At 27.6% G+C, this 19,101-nt stretch overlaps 1 protein-coding gene across 2 annotated transcripts; it reads left to right on the top strand.

Annotated features, from left to right (window-relative positions):
- The first annotated feature begins 60 nt into the window (after nucleotides 1-60).
- On the top strand, nucleotides 61-5,154 carry LOC124954777 (cleft lip and palate transmembrane protein 1-like protein). Of its 2 annotated transcripts, none has more exons than XM_047508203.1 (8): nucleotides 61-1,463; nucleotides 1,663-1,777; nucleotides 1,847-2,067; nucleotides 2,334-2,619; nucleotides 2,701-2,889; nucleotides 3,184-3,392; nucleotides 3,533-3,784; nucleotides 3,886-5,154. In XM_047508203.1, exons 1-8 carry the CDS (start codon nucleotides 1,192-1,194, stop codon nucleotides 3,977-3,979), a joined length of 1,638 nt encoding a protein of 545 aa, XP_047364159.1. In that variant the 5' UTR covers nucleotides 61-1,191; the 3' UTR covers nucleotides 3,980-5,154. The 2 variants fall into 2 exon arrangements, with proteins under 2 accessions (XP_047364159.1, XP_047364160.1); XM_047508204.1 differs by having other exon boundaries at nucleotides 61-1,493.
- Nucleotides 5,155-19,101: the final 13,947 nt, after the last annotated feature.

Here is a 19,101-nt window from a genome sequence, read left to right as displayed (position 1 = left end):
TTTCTATATTTCTTTTTACAAAAGAAAAAGTAATCGTTAAAGTATTTACCATAAAAATGTATAATGCGTACTTGCATTGATGCAGAATTAATTTCTTCTTTGTACATTCTGAGCAGATCATATGAGATTTCTCAAAATTATTGTTACAATATTGTAAAAAAGTTCTCTTTCGGTTTTAATTAATTACATTTTCAATTTGCAAGAATGATATGTATCGTATATGAAATTTTGGAGCAAATTTAAAAAAAAGAAAATGCTATAAAAGAAATTTATATCGGATATATACAATAAGCAGAGTATATGTTTATGCAAATTCATATTTTTATGAAAGAAATATAATGATGTAAAGTATGAACTTATTGACATTGATAGTAGCGTTCCTTTTTTCAATCTGCCATTTATAGAAAAAATCGAAACTCTCTCGATGACATTAAAAGTAGAATAATTTCTGTCTTCTTAGATATTTTGCAGATTATTTTCAAATTCTGTCCTGTGCATCTTCTTGTGACATTAATTAAATTATTCGCTCATTATTCCAATTTAAATACATTTACAATAGAATCATTATGCTATCTTTGTTACTTTTTAATTTAGTTCTACTTTGAAGTTTTATATTTTACGATAAACGACGTCACGATTGATTCATATAGCACATATTTTATATAGTTTAATAATGAAAAGATGTATGCTATAGGAAGAATTAATATATACTTTTATTTATCTTAAAATCTTTAATCTATGTGAAATGTATATTTTTTGAATTTGGTACGAACGGAATTATCGTATAAAAATAACGGCCATATTTTTACTTCTGTCACGAGCTAAAGCGCTTCCAGACTCTCTCTCTCTCTCTCTCTCTCTCTCTCTCTATCTGTCTTTTTAGTCCAATTCAAATATCGGTAACGATATCAGCGCACCAATGAGCAATGGAAACGTAATTCAAACCTTTGTTTTCCAATATGAGCGAGAATTTGTTTCAGTCTGTAGAAAAATATATTAGAATATCAAAGATTCCGCTTTAAGTGACACGTGTCATCATCATTTGTGATAATTTCACGTATTTGCACGTGGAAGGAACATCATAATTTACTTTATGCTATAACGAATTTTTTAAGAAATATCATTTAAACGGGTATAATTGTGTATGATAAAGGCCTAAAAAAAAAGTCAATGTTGTTTACATTTTAATGTATGTATGTACATATTAAAATGCAGTGGCCGTCTTTAAGTCTTATACTTTCTAAAGTGTTTTTGGCATATATTATTTACTCGATATATACATTATCTTTATTATTTGTTGTTCCTTTATGCGAAAACGGAAAGCCATGTCTGACTTCTTATCTATACAAAAATCCACAATTACAGTTATATATATATAGTTCCGTAATGAAGCGACCACCAGAGAGAGAAGTTAATTCTTTATATATGCAGCAAAAGTTTGATTATACTCAAGCACAAAACATGTGAGCTTCATCATACATGTTTATTATATGGTATTTATTTGTAATTAGATTTTTTTTTTGTAATTTTAATCAAATTTAAAAGATTGCACTGGAAACGAGTTTCTATAATTTAAGTTTAAAAATTATATTACAGTAATATAACTATTATTTAACAGTTAAATTAACGTTCAGCTTAATAAATAATCCTTCTTTTTGCTAGTTCTCTTTCCATAGATCTTCCCCATAAAACGCAACAAAATGGAACACTATTTCTACATGTGATATTGGTGCCTACTTTCCAAAAACAATTTAAATCCTTTAAAGAATTGCAAAAGGTATAAAGGTGCAAAGATTTTATTATCAAATATTTTATACTCTGTATAAATATACTTTCTTTTTTATAGGATATATTTATGGCAAATACTGTTATAGAATTAACACAATATTCAGTACCTGAAGCTAAAGTTTTTAATTTATTAGGAGAACAAGATGTAAGTGCAAGAAAAAAAGAAAAATATGTTCATCCAATAACACATATTAAAAGCAAAGTAACATTTACAATAATGACAGAAGACATTAAATTTCCTAAAGATGGTATACCTGTGGAACTTATACATGATTTAAGGTACAATTTATTAATATATATATTATTAATATATATATATATATATATATATATATATATATATATATATATATATATATATATATATATGCATAATACAAATAGGTTTCATCACCTAAAGATATTGCAATACTTTAATTGTCTTAATCTATATAAATAGATCAGAGGTTAATAATAGTTAGTATTTTTGCGTTGGTAAATCTTATTATATAAAATACGTTCATATGATTTTATTTGTATTCTATGTCCATTATATCATTATACAGGATATTAAATGGTAATATATTTTTACCGATTATTAACTATGACTTTTTACAAACTCGACATCATGATCTCTTACAAATATCACCACAGAATAAAACTGTTAATATTTCTGTTATGTATACTCCAATAACTCTTGGAAAGTTAAGATTAATATTGCATGTTGAAGATGCTATGCAGAGTTTGAAAAATCTTGGATTTTCAGACAAAGATATAGATGAAATAAAAGGAATTTTTGCAGATACTAACATATACTTATTAGGAGGTACTTTCTTCATTGCAGCCATTCATGTAAGAGTACAAATAAAATATTACAAATATATGTATATGATACACATCAAACATTAATTAATATCATTTATTTATTTATAGATGCTATTTGACTTTCTTGCTTTCAAAAATGATGTAAATTTTTGGAGAAGGAAGAATAATCTTGCTGGACTGAGCAAATGGACAGTAGTATGGAGAGCTTTTAGTCAGATAATAATTTTCTTTTATTTACTAGAAGAGAATTCATCTTTACTTGTACTTATTCCAACTGGAATAGGCACCATTATAGAGGTACATAATAATTAGTATAAAATAGTGGTGCCCATAAAGTATATCGCGTAATGATTTAAGCCGATCGCTAATACTTACGATTTTTTTTTTTTTATCAATACATTTTATTATGTTAACACACCAAGTGATCGTGAAAAAAATATTGTAATATTTTTGTTATGTGTATTTAATGAAAATAGGACGCAGGTCTATATTTGAGAATTTGATCCTTTGATAAATATATCGAGCATCACTTAAATAACTTTAAAATAACGAAAAAGACATTTTAACTATATTAATAATATCTCTTAATAGTTATGGAAATTGAAAAAAATATTAAGAGTAAAAGTGATCAGTTATGGTGGTATTTTTCCAAGAATCCAGTTTAATGAAGATAATATCAATGTTGCTGAGATGAAAACAAGAGAATTTGATGGTGAAAGTATGCGCTATCTAAGCTATTTGTTATATCCACTTGTTATCGGTGCTGCACTTTATTCATTAATTTATCAACATCACAAAAGGTAAGAAAATGAATTATTGAAACTAATGTTTAAATTTTATTGTGAGTTATCTAAATTATATTAATATTAATTATATTAATAATATTTATCAATGTAAATCTGTTTGCCTTACGTATTATCAAATGTACTTTGTGTTATAGTTGGTATTCCTGGACGATAAATTCTCTAGTGAATGGTGTTTATGCATTTGGATTTTTATTCATGCTTCCACAACTTTTCATTAATTATAAATTAAAATCTGTAGCTCATTTGCCATGGAGAGCTTTCATGTATAAAGCATTTAATACTTTCATTGATGACATATTTGCTTTTATTATTACAATGCCAACAGCTCATAGAATAGCATGCTTCAGAGATGATGCTGTTTTTCTTATTTATCTTTATCAGAGATGGTAAGATAACTTTTTTATTATCTATTTCAATCTGCAATGTCTAAAAGAATAAATTTGATATTGTTTTGATGATCACATTAATTTATACAAATATTTTTCAGGTTGTATCCTGTTGATAAATCGCGTACAGATACTGATACTATAACAGAGGAACCTGTTGTAAATTTCAAAAATTCAACGAAAAAGATACATTAAAAAACAATCAGTATATTTTCTCTATCAATATTATTTAAAAATGCACAAAGTGAACAATTTCGAAAATATCAATATAATAAGATTTTAATCTCTCACGTTTGGGTTTACAGTAAATAAATGTTTTTTGACTTACGAGAGAAGAATTCGGAAATTTAAACCAATTATGAAATTTGTAGAATATGCAGGGAATTTCCTTCTGTAAAAATATCCTTCAAATTTCAGCCTTTTTCGTTTTTGGCTTCCAATAAAACCATTAGAGAATTATTGAACCATTCTACAATTAAACTAACAAATTTATACTTTTCTCAAAACAATTTCAAAACAATATAAACAAAAAAAGTTAAACAAATTTGGAATTTTTGTTTTTTTTTTTATAAATAGGAAATGTATTGTTCTTTAAAACGTTATTATGCTTTGTTATTATTTTTCTCTTACAGTTAAAAAAGAAAAAAAAAAAGCATTTTTGAAGATTACGATATTTTTTGTTTTTATTTTTTATTTACTAATGAAAATAGATATCAAGAGACTTTCAAGACTGTTCATTATTTCTGATTTTATAATGGTTTATTTTATAATAGATTTCGATGAATAAGGTCTCATTTTAAAGATAAAGGTTCAAGCGAGACCTTGTCTTTTTTCAACTTCTGAAAAAGCTTTGTATCTTTCTTTAAATCATATCAAAAATTCTTTTCTCGACAATAGTTTATGTATAAGAATAAAAGTATTTAAAAAATTTGAAAAAGGCGTGTGCTCGTCTGAACTCATTGTTAACGTAAATCCTGTTTACGACATTTTTCATGAAAAGAAAGTTCCGTATCGTGGCAATCTTTGAATTTTGCAAAAGAAAAAATTCTACCACTATTACTGATTTTCATATAAATGCTATAGTGATTGATATACGTTTTGTTTTTGTAAAAGCAGTGTTTCCTTCTTATGTGTATTAATGTACTCAGATTTTTTATTTTTTACTTTCTTTTTTCCAAACACATTTCTTCGTGCATTTCACAGAAAAGCCATGGTAACTTATGCATTTTAACGAGTTTTCGACTCATTGTATCCTAAAATAGTTCAGTACTAATGGGTCTTATGAATATATTTAATTTTGAAATAATTTTATAATTATTTAAACGATGTATAATGTACATGGAGTAGAATAAACTAATATTTAAACAATAGTGTTCGTTTAATAATTCGTTTAAACATTATACAGTCTCTAATAATTAAAATATAAAAAAATTTCAATTTAATATTTAAACGCTGTTGAATTTTTATCTATAAACATCAAAAAGGACTGAAAACCCATTGTCATTATATATATATACTACAATTTAGCAATGTAATTATTCTTACAAGGTACAAGTATAAACTATTATAGTATTTTTTCATTGATTGGTTTATTATAGTCATTTGAATATACGTAATCAAACTTACCGACATTGTACGGGCATATAAAATCTATGTTTTAAAATTAGAGGCCAGCGAACTGTGATTCTTAGAGCTAATCAGTCTCACATTCTGCTTTTATTTCACATGTGAAGCTCAATTAATTAATTTTACGTTTTACAATATGCTTGATAAAAATGAAATATTTCACGAAATGTAAAAATTATGTTCACTACAAAGTTCTGTGCCCCAAATAACACATTTTTGCTTTATAAATAATCTACATAATCTGTCTATTTAGTTTCCTAGCCTGCAATAGAGTAATCGCAAATTTTTTTTATCGGCAAAAAAAGAAAAATATTTTATTAAAATATTTATATTCAAAAGTACATATTTACTTAAACATCTTAACAAAATATGTAATTTGTTATAATAAAACGTGTATTTAGTACTAGGAATGTTATATTCTTGTTAAATTCTCAGGGTTGCGTCAGGGTTCCGTCAGATAATTTCAAAATTATTTTGACAATATAAATGTTTACGGAGTACTATAAAGTAATATTTGAAGAATAATACATTAATTTAAAAAGTAGATTCACTTTTCTAAAAGCTAAAGCTTATAAATTAATATTTTTGGTAATTTTATAATAATTTAAACAATTGTTATTGCACGTGGGATAGAATAGAGTAATATTTAAACAATAGTTGATTTATTTGAACATTAAAAAGTCGGAAACACGATCGGACTTAGAATAATTTAAATATAATATTCTATTACTTTAAAATTTTAATTTCGGGGTAGCTGCCTCGTGTAATATAAACATAATCGCACTTTTTCACGACTTTGACAGTTCGCGAGTCAGTTTCTTCTTGCACTTCGACCTTTGCACATCGCGATTCACTTTTCTAAACGCTAAAGCTTATAAATTAATATTTTTGGTAATTTTATAATAATTTAAACAATTTTTATTGCACGTGGGATAGAAAAGAGTAATATTTAAACAATAGTTGATTTATTTGAACATTAAAAAGTCGGAAACACGCTCGGGTCTTAAAATAATTTTTCAATAAACTTCTGGTACTTTGGAATTTTAATTTCGGAGTAGTTGCTCGTGTAATATAAACATAAACGCACTTTTTCACGACTTTGACAGTTCGCGAGTCAGTTTCTTCTTGCACTTCGACCTGTGCACATCGCGATTCACTTTTCTAAACGCTAAAGCTTATAAATTAATATTTTTGGTAATTTTATAATAATTTAAACAATTTTTATTGCACGTGGGATAGAAAAGAGTAATATTTAAACAATAGTTGATTTATTTGAACATTAAAAAGTCGGAAACACCCTCGGGTCTTAAAATAATTTTTCAATAAACTTCTGGTACTTTGGAATTTTAATTTCGGAGTAGTTGCCTCGTGTAATATAAACATAAACGCACTTTTTCACGACTTTGACAGTTCGCGAGTCAGTTTCTTCTTGCACTTCGACCTTTGCACATCGCGATTCACTTTTCTAAAAGCTAAAGCTTATAAATTAATATTTTTGGTAATTTTATAATAATTTAAACAATTTTTATTGCACGTGGGATAGAAAAGAGTAATATTTAAAGAATAGTTGATTTATTTAAACATTAAAAAGTCGGAAACACGATCGGACTTAGAATAATTTAAATATAATATTCTATTACTTTAAAATTTTAATTTCGGAGTAGCTGCCTCGTGTAATATAAACATAAACGCACTTTTTCACGACTTTGACAGTTCGCGAGTCAGTTTCTTCTTGCACTTCGACCTTTGCACATCGCGATTCATTTTTCTAAAAGCTAAAGCTTATAAATTAATATTTTTGGTAATTTTATAATAATTTAAACAATTTTTATTGCACGTGGGATAGAAAAGAGTAATATTTAAACAATAGTTGATTTATTTAAACATTAAAAAGTCGGAAACACGATCGGACTTAGAATAATTTAAATATAATATTCTATTACTTTAAAATTTTAATTTCGGAGTAGCTGCCCCGTGTAATATAAACATAAACGCACTTTTTCACGACTTTGACAGTTCGCGAGTCAGTTTCTTCTTGCACTTCGACCTTTGCACATCGCGATTCACTTTTCTAAAAGCTAAAGCTTATAAATTAATATTTTTGGTAATTTTATAATAATTTAAACAATTTTTATTGCACGTGGGATAGAATAGAGTAATATTTAAACAATAGTTGATTTATTTAAACATTAAAAAGTCGGAAACACGATCGGACTTAGAATAATTTAAATATAATATTCTATTACTTTAAAATTTTAATTTCGGAGTAGCTGCCTCGTGTAATATAAACATAAACGCACTTTTTCACGACTTTGACAGTTCGCGAGTCAGTTTCTTCTTGCACTTCGACCTTTGCACATCGCGATTCACTTTTCTAAAAGCTAAAGCTTATAAATTAATATTTTTGGTAATTTTATAATAATTTAAACAATTTTTATTGCACGTGGGATAGAAAAGAGTAATATTTAAAGAATAGTTGATTTATTTAAACATTAAAAAGTCGGAAACACGATCGGACTTAGAATAATTTAAATATAATATTCTATTACTTTAAAATTTTAATTTCGGAGTAACTGCCTCGTGTAATATAAACATAAACGCACTTTTTCACGACTTTGACAGTTCGCGAGTCAGTTTCTTCTTGCACTTCGACCTTTGCACATCGCGATTCACTTTTCTAAAAGCTAAAGCTTATAAATTAATATTTTTGGTAATTTTATAATAATTTAATCAATTTTTATTGCACGTGGGATAGAATAGAGTAATATTTAAAGAATAGTTGATTTATTTAAACATTAAAAAGTCGGAAACACGACCGGACTTAGAATAATTTAAATATAATATTCTATTACTTTAAAATTTTAATTTCGGAGTAGCTGCCCCGTGTAATATAAACATAAACGCACTTTTTCACGACTTTGACAGTTCGCGAGTCAGTTTCTTCTTGCACTTCGACCTTTGCACATCGCGATTCACTTTTCTAAAAGCTAAAGCTTATAAATTAATATTTTTGGTAATTTTATAATAATTTAATCAATTTTTATTGCACGTGGGATAGAATAGAGTAATATTTAAACAATAGTTGATTTATTTAAACATTAAAAAGTCGGAAACACGATCGGACTTAGAATAATTTAAATATAATATTCTATTACTTTAAAATTTTAATTTCGGAGTAGCTGCCCCGTGTAATATAAACATAAACGCACTTTTTCACGACTTTGACAGTTCGCGAGTCAGTTTCTTCTTGCACTTCGACCTTTGCACATCGCGATTCACTTTTCTAAAAGCTAAAGCTTATAAATTAATATTTTTTGTAATTTTATAATAATTTAAATAATATTTATTGCAAGTGGGATAGAATAGAGTAATATTTAAACAATAGTTGATTTATTTAAACATTAAAAAGTCGGAAACACGACCGGACTTAGAATAATTTAAATATAATATTCTATTACTTTAAAATTTTAATTTCGGGGTAGCTGCCTCGTGTAATATAAACATAAACGCACTTTTTCACGACTTTGACAGTTCGCGAGTCAGTTTCTTCTTGCACTTCGACGTTTGCACATCGCGATTCACTTTTCTAAAAGCTAAAGCTTATAAATTAATATTTTTTGTAATTTTATAATAATTTAAACAATTTTTATTGCACGTGGGATAGAAAAGAGTAATATTTAAAGAATAGTTGATTTATTTAAACATTAAAAAGTCGGAAACACGATCGGACTTAGAATAATTTAAATATAATATTCTATTACTTTAAAATTTTAATTTCGGAGTAGCTGCCCCGTGTAATATAAACATAAACGCACTTTTTCACGACTTTGACAGTTCGCGAGTCAGTTTCTTCTTGCACTTCGACCTTTGCACATCGCGATTCACTTTTCTAAAAGCTAAAGCTTATAAATTAATATTTTTGGTAATTTTATAATAATTTAAACAATTTTTATTGCACGTGGGATAGAAAAGAGTAATATTTAAACAATAGTTGATTTATTTAAACATTAAAAAGTCGGAAACACGATCGGACTTAGAATAATTTAAATATAATATTCTATTACTTTAAAATTTTAATTTCGGAGTAGCTGCCTCGTGTAATATAAACATAAACGCACTTTTTCACGACTTTGACAGTTCGCGAGTCAGTTTCTTCTTGCACTTCGACCTTTGCACATCGCGATTCACTTTTCTAAAAGCTAAAGCTTATAAATTAATATTTTTGGTAATTTTATAATAATTTAAACAATTTTTATTGCACGTGGGATAGAAAAGAGTAATATTTAAAGAATAGTTGATTTATTTAAACATTAAAAAGTCGGAAACACGATCGGACTTAGAATAATTTAAATATAATATTCTATTACTTTAAAATTTTAATTTCGGAGTAACTGCCTCGTGTAATATAAACATAAACGCACTTTTTCACGACTTTGACAGTTCGCGAGTCAGTTTCTTCTTGCACTTCGACCTTTGCACATCGCGATTCACTTTTCTAAAAGCTAAAGCTTATAAATTAATATTTTTGGTAATTTTATAATAATTTAATCAATTTTTATTGCACGTGGGATAGAATAGAGTAATATTTAAAGAATAGTTGATTTATTTAAACATTAAAAAGTCGGAAACACGACCGGACTTAGAATAATTTAAATATAATATTCTATTACTTTAAAATTTTAATTTCGGAGTAGCTGCCCCGTGTAATATAAACATAAACGCACTTTTTCACGACTTTGACAGTTCGCGAGTCAGTTTCTTCTTGCACTTCGACCTTTGCACATCGCGATTCACTTTTCTAAAAGCTAAAGCTTATAAATTAATATTTTTGGTAATTTTATAATAATTTAAACAATTTTTATTGCACGTGGGATAGAATAGAGTAATATTTAAAGAATAGTTGATTTATTTAAACATTAAAAAGTCGGAAACACGATCGGACTTAGAATAATTTAAATATAATATTCTATTACTTTAAAATTTTAATTTCGGAGTAGCTGCCTCGTGTAATATAAACATAAACGCACTTTTTCACGACTTTGACAGTTCGCGAGTCAGTTTCTTCTTGCACTTCGACCTTTGCACATCGCGATTCACTTTTCTAAAAGCTAAAGCTTATAAATTAATATTTTTTGTAATTTTATAATAATTTAAATAATATTTATTGCAAGTGGGATAGAATAGAGTAATATTTAAACAATAGTTGATTTATTTAAAAATTAAAAAGTCGGAAACACGATCGGACTTAGAATAATTTAAATATAATATTCTATTACTTTAAAATTTTAATTTCGGGGTAGCTGCCTCGTGTAATATAAACATAAACGCACTTTTTCACGACTTTGACAGTTCGCGAGTCAGTTTCTTCTTGCACTTCGACGTTTGCACATCGCGATTCACTTTTCTAAAAGCTAAAGCTTATAAATTAATATTTTTTGTAATTTTATAATAATTTAAACAATTTTTATTGCACGTGGGATAGAAAAGAGTAATATTTAAAGAATAGTTGATTTATTTAAACATTAAAAAGTCGGAAACACGATCGGACTTAGAATAATTTAAATATAATATTCTATTACTTTAAAATTTTAATTTCGGAGTAGCTGCCCCGTGTAATATAAACATAAACGCACTTTTTCACGACTTTGACAGTTCGCGAGTCAGTTTCTTCTTGCACTTCGACGTTTGCACATCGCGATTCACTTTTCTAAAAGCTAAAGCTTATAAATTAATATTTTTGGTAATTTTATAATAATTTAAACAATTTTTATTGCACGTGGGATAGAATAGAGTAATATTTAAACAATAGTTGATTTATTTAAACATTAAAAAGTCGGAAACACGATCGGACTTAGAATAATTTAAATATAATATTCTATTACTTTAAAATTTTAATTTCGGAGTAGCTGCCCCGTGTAATATAAACATAAACGCACTTTTTCACGACTTTGACAGTTCGCGAGTCAGTTTCTTCTTGCACTTCGACCTTTGCACATCGCGATTCACTTTTCTAAAAGCTAAAGCTTATAAATTAATATTTTTGGTAATTTTATAATAATTTAATCAATTTTTATTGCACGTGGGATAGAATAGAGTAATATTTAAAGAATAGTTGATTTATTTAAACATTAAAAAGTCGGAAACACGATCGGACTTAGAATAATTTAAATATAATATTCTATTACTTTAAAATTTTAATTTCGGAGTAACTGCCTCGTGTAATATAAACATAAACGCACTTTTTCACGACTTTGACAGTTCGCGAGTCAGTTTCTTCTTGCACTTCGACCTTTGCACATCGCGATTCACTTTTCTAAAAGCTAAAGCTTATAAATTAATATTTTTGGTAATTTTATAATAATTTAATCAATTTTTATTGCACGTGGGATAGAATAGAGTAATATTTAAAGAATAGTTGATTTATTTAAACATTAAAAAGTCGGAAACACGACCGGACTTAGAATAATTTAAATATAATATTCTATTACTTTAAAATTTTAATTTCGGAGTAGCTGCCCCGTGTAATATAAACATAAACGCACTTTTTCACGACTTTGACAGTTCGCGAGTCAGTTTCTTCTTGCACTTCGACCTTTGCACATCGCGATTCACTTTTCTAAAAGCTAAAGCTTATAAATTAATATTTTTGGTAATTTTATAATAATTTAATCAATTTTTATTGCACGTGGGATAGAATAGAGTAATATTTAAAGAATAGTTGATTTATTTAAACATTAAAAAGTCGGAAACACGATCGGACTTAGAATAATTTAAATATAATATTCTATTACTTTAAAATTTTAATTTCGGAGTAGCTGCCCCGTGTAATATAAACATAAACGCACTTTTTCACGACTTTGACAGTTCGCGAGTCAGTTTCTTCTTGCACTTCGACCTTTGCACATCGCGATTCACTTTTCTAAAAGCTAAAGCTTATAAATTAATATTTTTTGTAATTTTATAATAATTTAAATAATATTTATTGCAAGTGGGATAGAATAGAGTAATATTTAAACAATAGTTGATTTATTTAAAAATTAAAAAGTCGGAAACACGATCGGACTTAGAATAATTTAAATATAATATTCTATTACTTTAAAATTTTAATTTCGGGGTAGCTGCCTCGTGTAATATAAACATAAACGCACTTTTTCACGACTTTGACAGTTCGCGAGTCAGTTTCTTCTTGCACTTCGACGTTTGCACATCGCGATTCACTTTTCTAAAAGCTAAAGCTTATAAATTAATATTTTTTGTAATTTTATAATAATTTAAACAATTTTTATTGCACGTGGGATAGAAAAGAGTAATATTTAAAGAATAGTTGATTTATTTAAACATTAAAAAGTCGGAAACACGATCGGACTTAGAATAATTTAAATATAATATTCTATTACTTTAAAATTTTAATTTCGGAGTAGCTGCCCCGTGTAATATAAACATAAACGCACTTTTTCACGACTTTGACAGTTCGCGAGTCAGTTTCTTCTTGCACTTCGACCTTTGCACATCGCGATTCACTTTTCTAAAAGCTAAAGCTTATAAATTAATATTTTTGGTAATTTTATAATAATTTAAACAATTTTTATTGCACGTGGGATAGAATAGAGTAATATTTAAACAATAGTTGATTTATTTAAACATTAAAAAGTCGGAAACACGATCGGACTTAGAATAATTTAAATATAATATTCTATTACTTTAAAATTTTAATTTCGGGGTAGCTGCCTCGTGTAATATAAACATAAACGCACTTTTTCACGACTTTGACAGTTCGCGAGTCAGTTTCTTCTTGCACTTCGACCTTTGCACATCGCGATTCACTTTTCTAAAAGCTAAAGCTTATAAATTAATATTTTTGGTAATTTTATAATAATTTAAACAATTTTTATTGCACGTGGGATAGAAAAGAGTAATATTTAAAGAATAGTTGATTTATTTAAACATTAAAAAGTCGGAAACACGATCGGACTTAGAATAATTTAAATATAATATTCTATTACTTTAAAATTTTAATTTCGGAGTAGCTGCCTCGTGTAATATAAACATAAACGCACTTTTTCACGACTTTGACAGTTCGCGAGTCAGTTTCTTCTTGCACTTCGACCTTTGCACATCGCGATTCACTTTTCTAAAAGCTAAAGCTTATAAATTAATATTTTTGGTAATTTTATAATAATTTAAACAATTTTTATTGCACGTGGGATAGAATAGAGTAATATTTAAAGAATAGTTGATTTATTTAAACATTAAAAAGTCGGAAACACGACCGGACTTAGAATAATTTAAATATAATATTCTATTACTTTAAAATTTTAATTTCGGAGTAGCTGCCCCGTGTAATATAAACATAAACGCACTTTTTCACGACTTTGACAGTTCGCGAGTCAGTTTCTTCTTGCACTTCGACCTTTGCACATCGCGATTCACTTTTCTAAAAGCTAAAGCTTATAAATTAATATTTTTGGTAATTTTATAATAATTTAATCAATTTTTATTGCACGTGGGATAGAAAAGAGTAATATTTAAAGAATAGTTGATTTATTTAAACATTAAAAAGTCGGAAACACGATCGGACTTAGAATAATTTAAATATAATATTCTATTACTTTAAAATTTTAATTTCGGAGTAGCTGCCCCGTGTAATATAAACATAAACGCACTTTTTCACGACTTTGACAGTTCGCGAGTCAGTTTCTTCTTGCACTTCGACCTTTGCACATCGCGATTCACTTTTCTAAAAGCTAAAGCTTATAAATTAATATTTTTTGTAATTTTATAATAATTTAAATAATATTTATTGCAAGTGGGATAGAATAGAGTAATATTTAAACAATAGTTGATTTATTTAAAAATTAAAAAGTCGGAAACACGATCGGACTTAGAATAATTTAAATATAATATTCTATTACTTTAAAATTTTAATTTCGGGGTAGCTGCCTCGTGTAATATAAACATAAACGCACTTTTTCACGACTTTGACAGTTCGCGAGTCAGTTTCTTCTTGCACTTCGACGTTTGCACATCGCGATTCACTTTTCTAAAAGCTAAAGCTTATAAATTAATATTTTTTGTAATTTTATAATAATTTAAACAATTTTTATTGCACGTGGGATAGAAAAGAGTAATATTTAAAGAATAGTTGATTTATTTAAACATTAAAAAGTCGGAAACACGATCGGACTTAGAATAATTTAAATATAATATTCTATTACTTTAAAATTTTAATTTCGGAGTAGCTGCCCCGTGTAATATAAACATAAACGCACTTTTTCACGACTTTGACAGTTCGCGAGTCAGTTTCTTCTTGCACTTCGACCTTTGCACATCGCGATTCACTTTTCTAAAAGCTAAAGCTTATAAATTAATATTTTTGGTAATTTTATAATAATTTAAACAATTTTTATTGCACGTGGGATAGAATAGAGTAATATTTAAACAATAGTTGATTTATTTAAACATTAAAAAGTCGGAAACACGATCGGACTTAGAATAATTTAAATATAATATTCTATTACTTTAAAATTTTAATTTCGGAGTAGCTGCCCCGTGTAATATAAACATAAACGCACTTTTTCACGACTTTGACAGTTCGCGAGTCAGTTTCTTCTTGCACTTCGACCTTTGCACATCGCGATTCACTTTTCTAAAAGCTAAAGCTTATAAATTAATATTTTTGGTAATTTTATAATAATTTAATCAATTTTTATTGCACGTGGGATAGAATAGAGTAATATTTAAAGAATAGTTGATTTATTTAAACATTAAAAAGTCGGAAACACGATCGGACTTAGAATAATTTAAATATAATATTCTATTACTTTAAAATTTTAATTTCGGAGTAACTGCCTCGTGTAATATAAACATAAACGCACTTTTTCACGACTTTGACAGTTCGCGAGTCAGTTTCTTCTTGCACTTCGACCTTTGCACATCGCGATTCACTTTTCTAAAAGCTAAAGCTTATAAATTAATATTTTTGGTAATTTTATAATAATTTAATCAATTTTTATTGCACGTGGGATAGAATAGAGTAATATTTAAAGAATAGTTGATTTATTTAAACATTAAAAAGTCGGAAACACGACCGGACTTAGAATAATTTAAATATAATATTCTATTACTTTAAAATTTTAATTTCGGAGTAGCTGCCCCGTGTAATATAAACATAAACGCACTTTTTCACGACTTTGACAGTTCGCGAGTCAGTTTCTTCTTGCACTTCGACCTTTGCACATCGCGATTCACTTTTCTAAAAGCTAAAGCTTATAAATTAATATTTTTGGTAATTTTATAATAATTTAATCAATTTTTATTGCACGTGGGATAGAATAGAGTAATATTTAAAGAATAGTTGATTTATTTAAACATTAAAAAGTCGGAAACACGATCGGACTTAGAATAATTTAAATATAATATTCTATTACTTTAAAATTTTAATTTCGGAGTAGCTGCCCCGTGTAATATAAACATAAACGCACTTTTTCACGACTTTGACAGTTCGCGAGTCAGTTTCTTCTTGCACTTCGACCTTTGCACATCGCGATTCACTTTTCTAAAAGCTAAAGCTTATAAATTAATATTTTTTGTAATTTTATAATAATTTAAATAATATTTATTGCAAGTGGGATAGAATAGAGTAATATTTAAACAATAGTTGATTTATTTAAAAATTAAAAAGTCGGAAACACGATCGGACTTAGAATAATTTAAATATAATATTCTATTACTTTAAAATTTTAATTTCGGGGTAGCTGCCTCGTGTAATATAAACATAAACGCACTTTTTCACGACTTTGACAGTTCGCGAGTCAGTTTCTTCTTGCACTTCGACCTTTGCACATCGCGATTCACTTTTCTAAAAGCTAAAGCTTATAAATTAATATTTTTTGTAATTTTATAATAATTTAAACAATTTTTATTGCACGTGGGATAGAAAAGAGTAATATTTAAAGAATAGTTGATTTATTTAAACATTAAAAAGTCGGAAACACGACCGGACTTAGAATAATTTAAATATAATATTCTATTACTTTAAAATTTTAATTTCGGAGTAGCTGCCCCGTGTAATATAAACATAAACGCACTTTTTCACGACTTTGACAGTTCGCGAGTCAGTTTCTTCTTGCACTTCGACCTTTGCACATCGCGATTCACTTTTCTAAAAGCTAAAGCTTATAAATTAATATTTTTGGTAATTTTATAATAATTTAAACAATTTTTATTGCACGTGGGATAGAATAGAGTAATATTTAAACAATAGTTGATTTATTTAAACATTAAAAAGTCGGAAACACGATCGGACTTAGAATAATTTAAATATAATATTCTATTACTTTAAAATTTTAATTTCGGAGTAGCTGCCTCGTGTAATATAAACATAAACGCACTTTTTCACGACTTTGACAGTTCGCGAGTCAGTTTCTTCTTGCACTTCGACCTTTGCACATCGCGATTCACTTTTCTAAAAGCTAAAGCTTATAAATTAATATTTTTGGTAATTTTATAATAATTTAAACAATTTTTATTGCACGTGGGATAGAAAAGAGTAATATTTAAACAATAGTTGATTTATTTAAACATTAAAAAGTCGGAAACACGATCGGACTTAGAATAATTTAAATATAATATTCTATTACTTTAAAATTTTAATTTCGGAGTAACTGCCTCGTGTAATATAAACATAAACGCACTTTTTCACGACTTTGACAGTTCGCGAGTCAGTTTCTTCTTGCACTTCGACCTTTGCACATCGCGATTCACTTTTCTAAAAGCTAAAGCTTATAAATTAATATTTTTGGTAATTTTATAATAATTTAATCAATTTTTATTGCACGTGGGATAGAATAGAGTAATATTTAAAGAATAGTTGATTTATTTAAACATTAAAAAGTCGGAAACACGACCGGACTTAGAATAATTTAAATATAATATTCTATTACTTTAAAATTTTAATTTCGGAGTAGCTGCCCCGTGTAATATAAACATAAACGCACTTTTTCACGACTTTGACAGTTCGCGAGTCAGTTTCTTCTTGCACTTCGACCTTTGCACATCGCGATTCATTTTTCTAAAAGCTAAAGCTTATAAATTAATATTTTTGGTAATTTTATAATAATTTAAACAATTTTTATTGCACGTGGGATAGAAAAGAGTAATATTTAAACAATAGTTGATTTATTTGAACATTAAAAAGTCGGAAACACGATCGGACTTAGAATAATTTAAATATAATATTCTATTACTTTAAAATTTTAATTTCGGAGTAGCTGCCCCGTGTAATATAAACATAAACGCATTTTTTCACGACATTGACAGTTCGCGAGTCAGTTTCTTCTTGCACTTCGACCTTTGCACATCGCGATTCACTTTTCTAAAAGCTAAAGCTTATAAATTAATATTTTTGGTAATTTTATAATAATTTAAACAATTTTTATTGCACGTGGGATAGAATAGAGTAATATTTAAACAATAGTTGATTTATTTAAACATTAAAAAGTCGGAAACACGATCGGACTTAGAATAATTTAAATATAATATTCTATTACTTTAAAATTTTAATTTCGGAGTAGCTGCCTCGTGTAATATAAACATAAACGCACTTTTTCACGACTTTGACAGTTCGCGAGTCAGTTTCCTCTTGCACTTCGCCCTGTGCACATCGCGATTCACTTTTCTAACCGTAAAAGTTTATAAATTAACTTTATCGATAATTTTATAATTATTTAAGCGATTTTCATTGCATGCGTGATAGAATAGAGTAATATTTAAGCAATAGTACATTTATTTAAATATTAGAAATTCTAAATCGCGTTTACCGAATCATATCTCCATTGTATTTTGACAAGTGAACATTTAAAGTGTCTCAGGATGTCTTCGCTGCAAGTATCAACGAATATTAAGGTAAATATGTTTTTATATCTTACGTTTCTTCAATAATTTATACAGTTTCTTATTATAACGGTGATATTAATAATTTTGTTTTTATTTTGTTGTTTCAGAATGTCATTGCAGTTGCTCGGGAATCAATGATGTAATGGAATATTTGTATCGCTTAAATATGAATATCGCGAATTAGAAGCAGTGTTCGTTCGTTCGCGTTTCGCGATTTAAAAAGAAAAAGTTTTTGCAACGTCTGCGTGCAATGCAGTCGTTAGAGTCAGTGTTTGTTCGCTAACTTTATTAATTTTTTAACAGTCGCATAGGCTGTATTTATACAAATCAGTAGAGTTTCGCGAAGTAAATTCAGTGACCGTTCGTTAAAAAAAACTATCGCGATATAGAGTCAGTGCATCATTGAAGAGGTTCTTGATCAACTTCGATGTCGACCTACCTAATTTTCAACCACATGCGAATCGTTCACTCTCAATTTCGATTTGGACGAGTGTTTTGGAGCCATCGCAGAACTTCTTAAGTAGTGAGTGAATTTTGAAGTCCCTCCTATCACTCAATTATGTCGAGGACAAAAGGTCCGAATCGGCACGGGTGATTGGTTGTAATTAATTAGTAGAAGAGCATTGAGTGACCACGAGTAAATTTCTTCGGAGATTTACTCGTGAATGGTTTCTTATTTTTTCATTTATTTATTAGATCAGGATAGGGTCTTCTTGTTCAAATGCATTTATAATTACTTGAGATTTTGAATATTTTAATATATTTTTAAATATTTTACTCGCGCGGAAATAAGTAAA

Source organism: Vespa velutina, chromosome 16 (genome assembly GCF_912470025.1).
Source record: "Vespa velutina chromosome 16, iVesVel2.1, whole genome shotgun sequence".
In the NCBI taxonomy this organism is placed as follows: domain Eukaryota; kingdom Metazoa; phylum Arthropoda; class Insecta; order Hymenoptera; family Vespidae; genus Vespa; species Vespa velutina.
The sequence above is the reverse complement of the archived record's forward strand: the minus strand, read 5'-3'. Positions and strand labels throughout refer to the sequence as shown.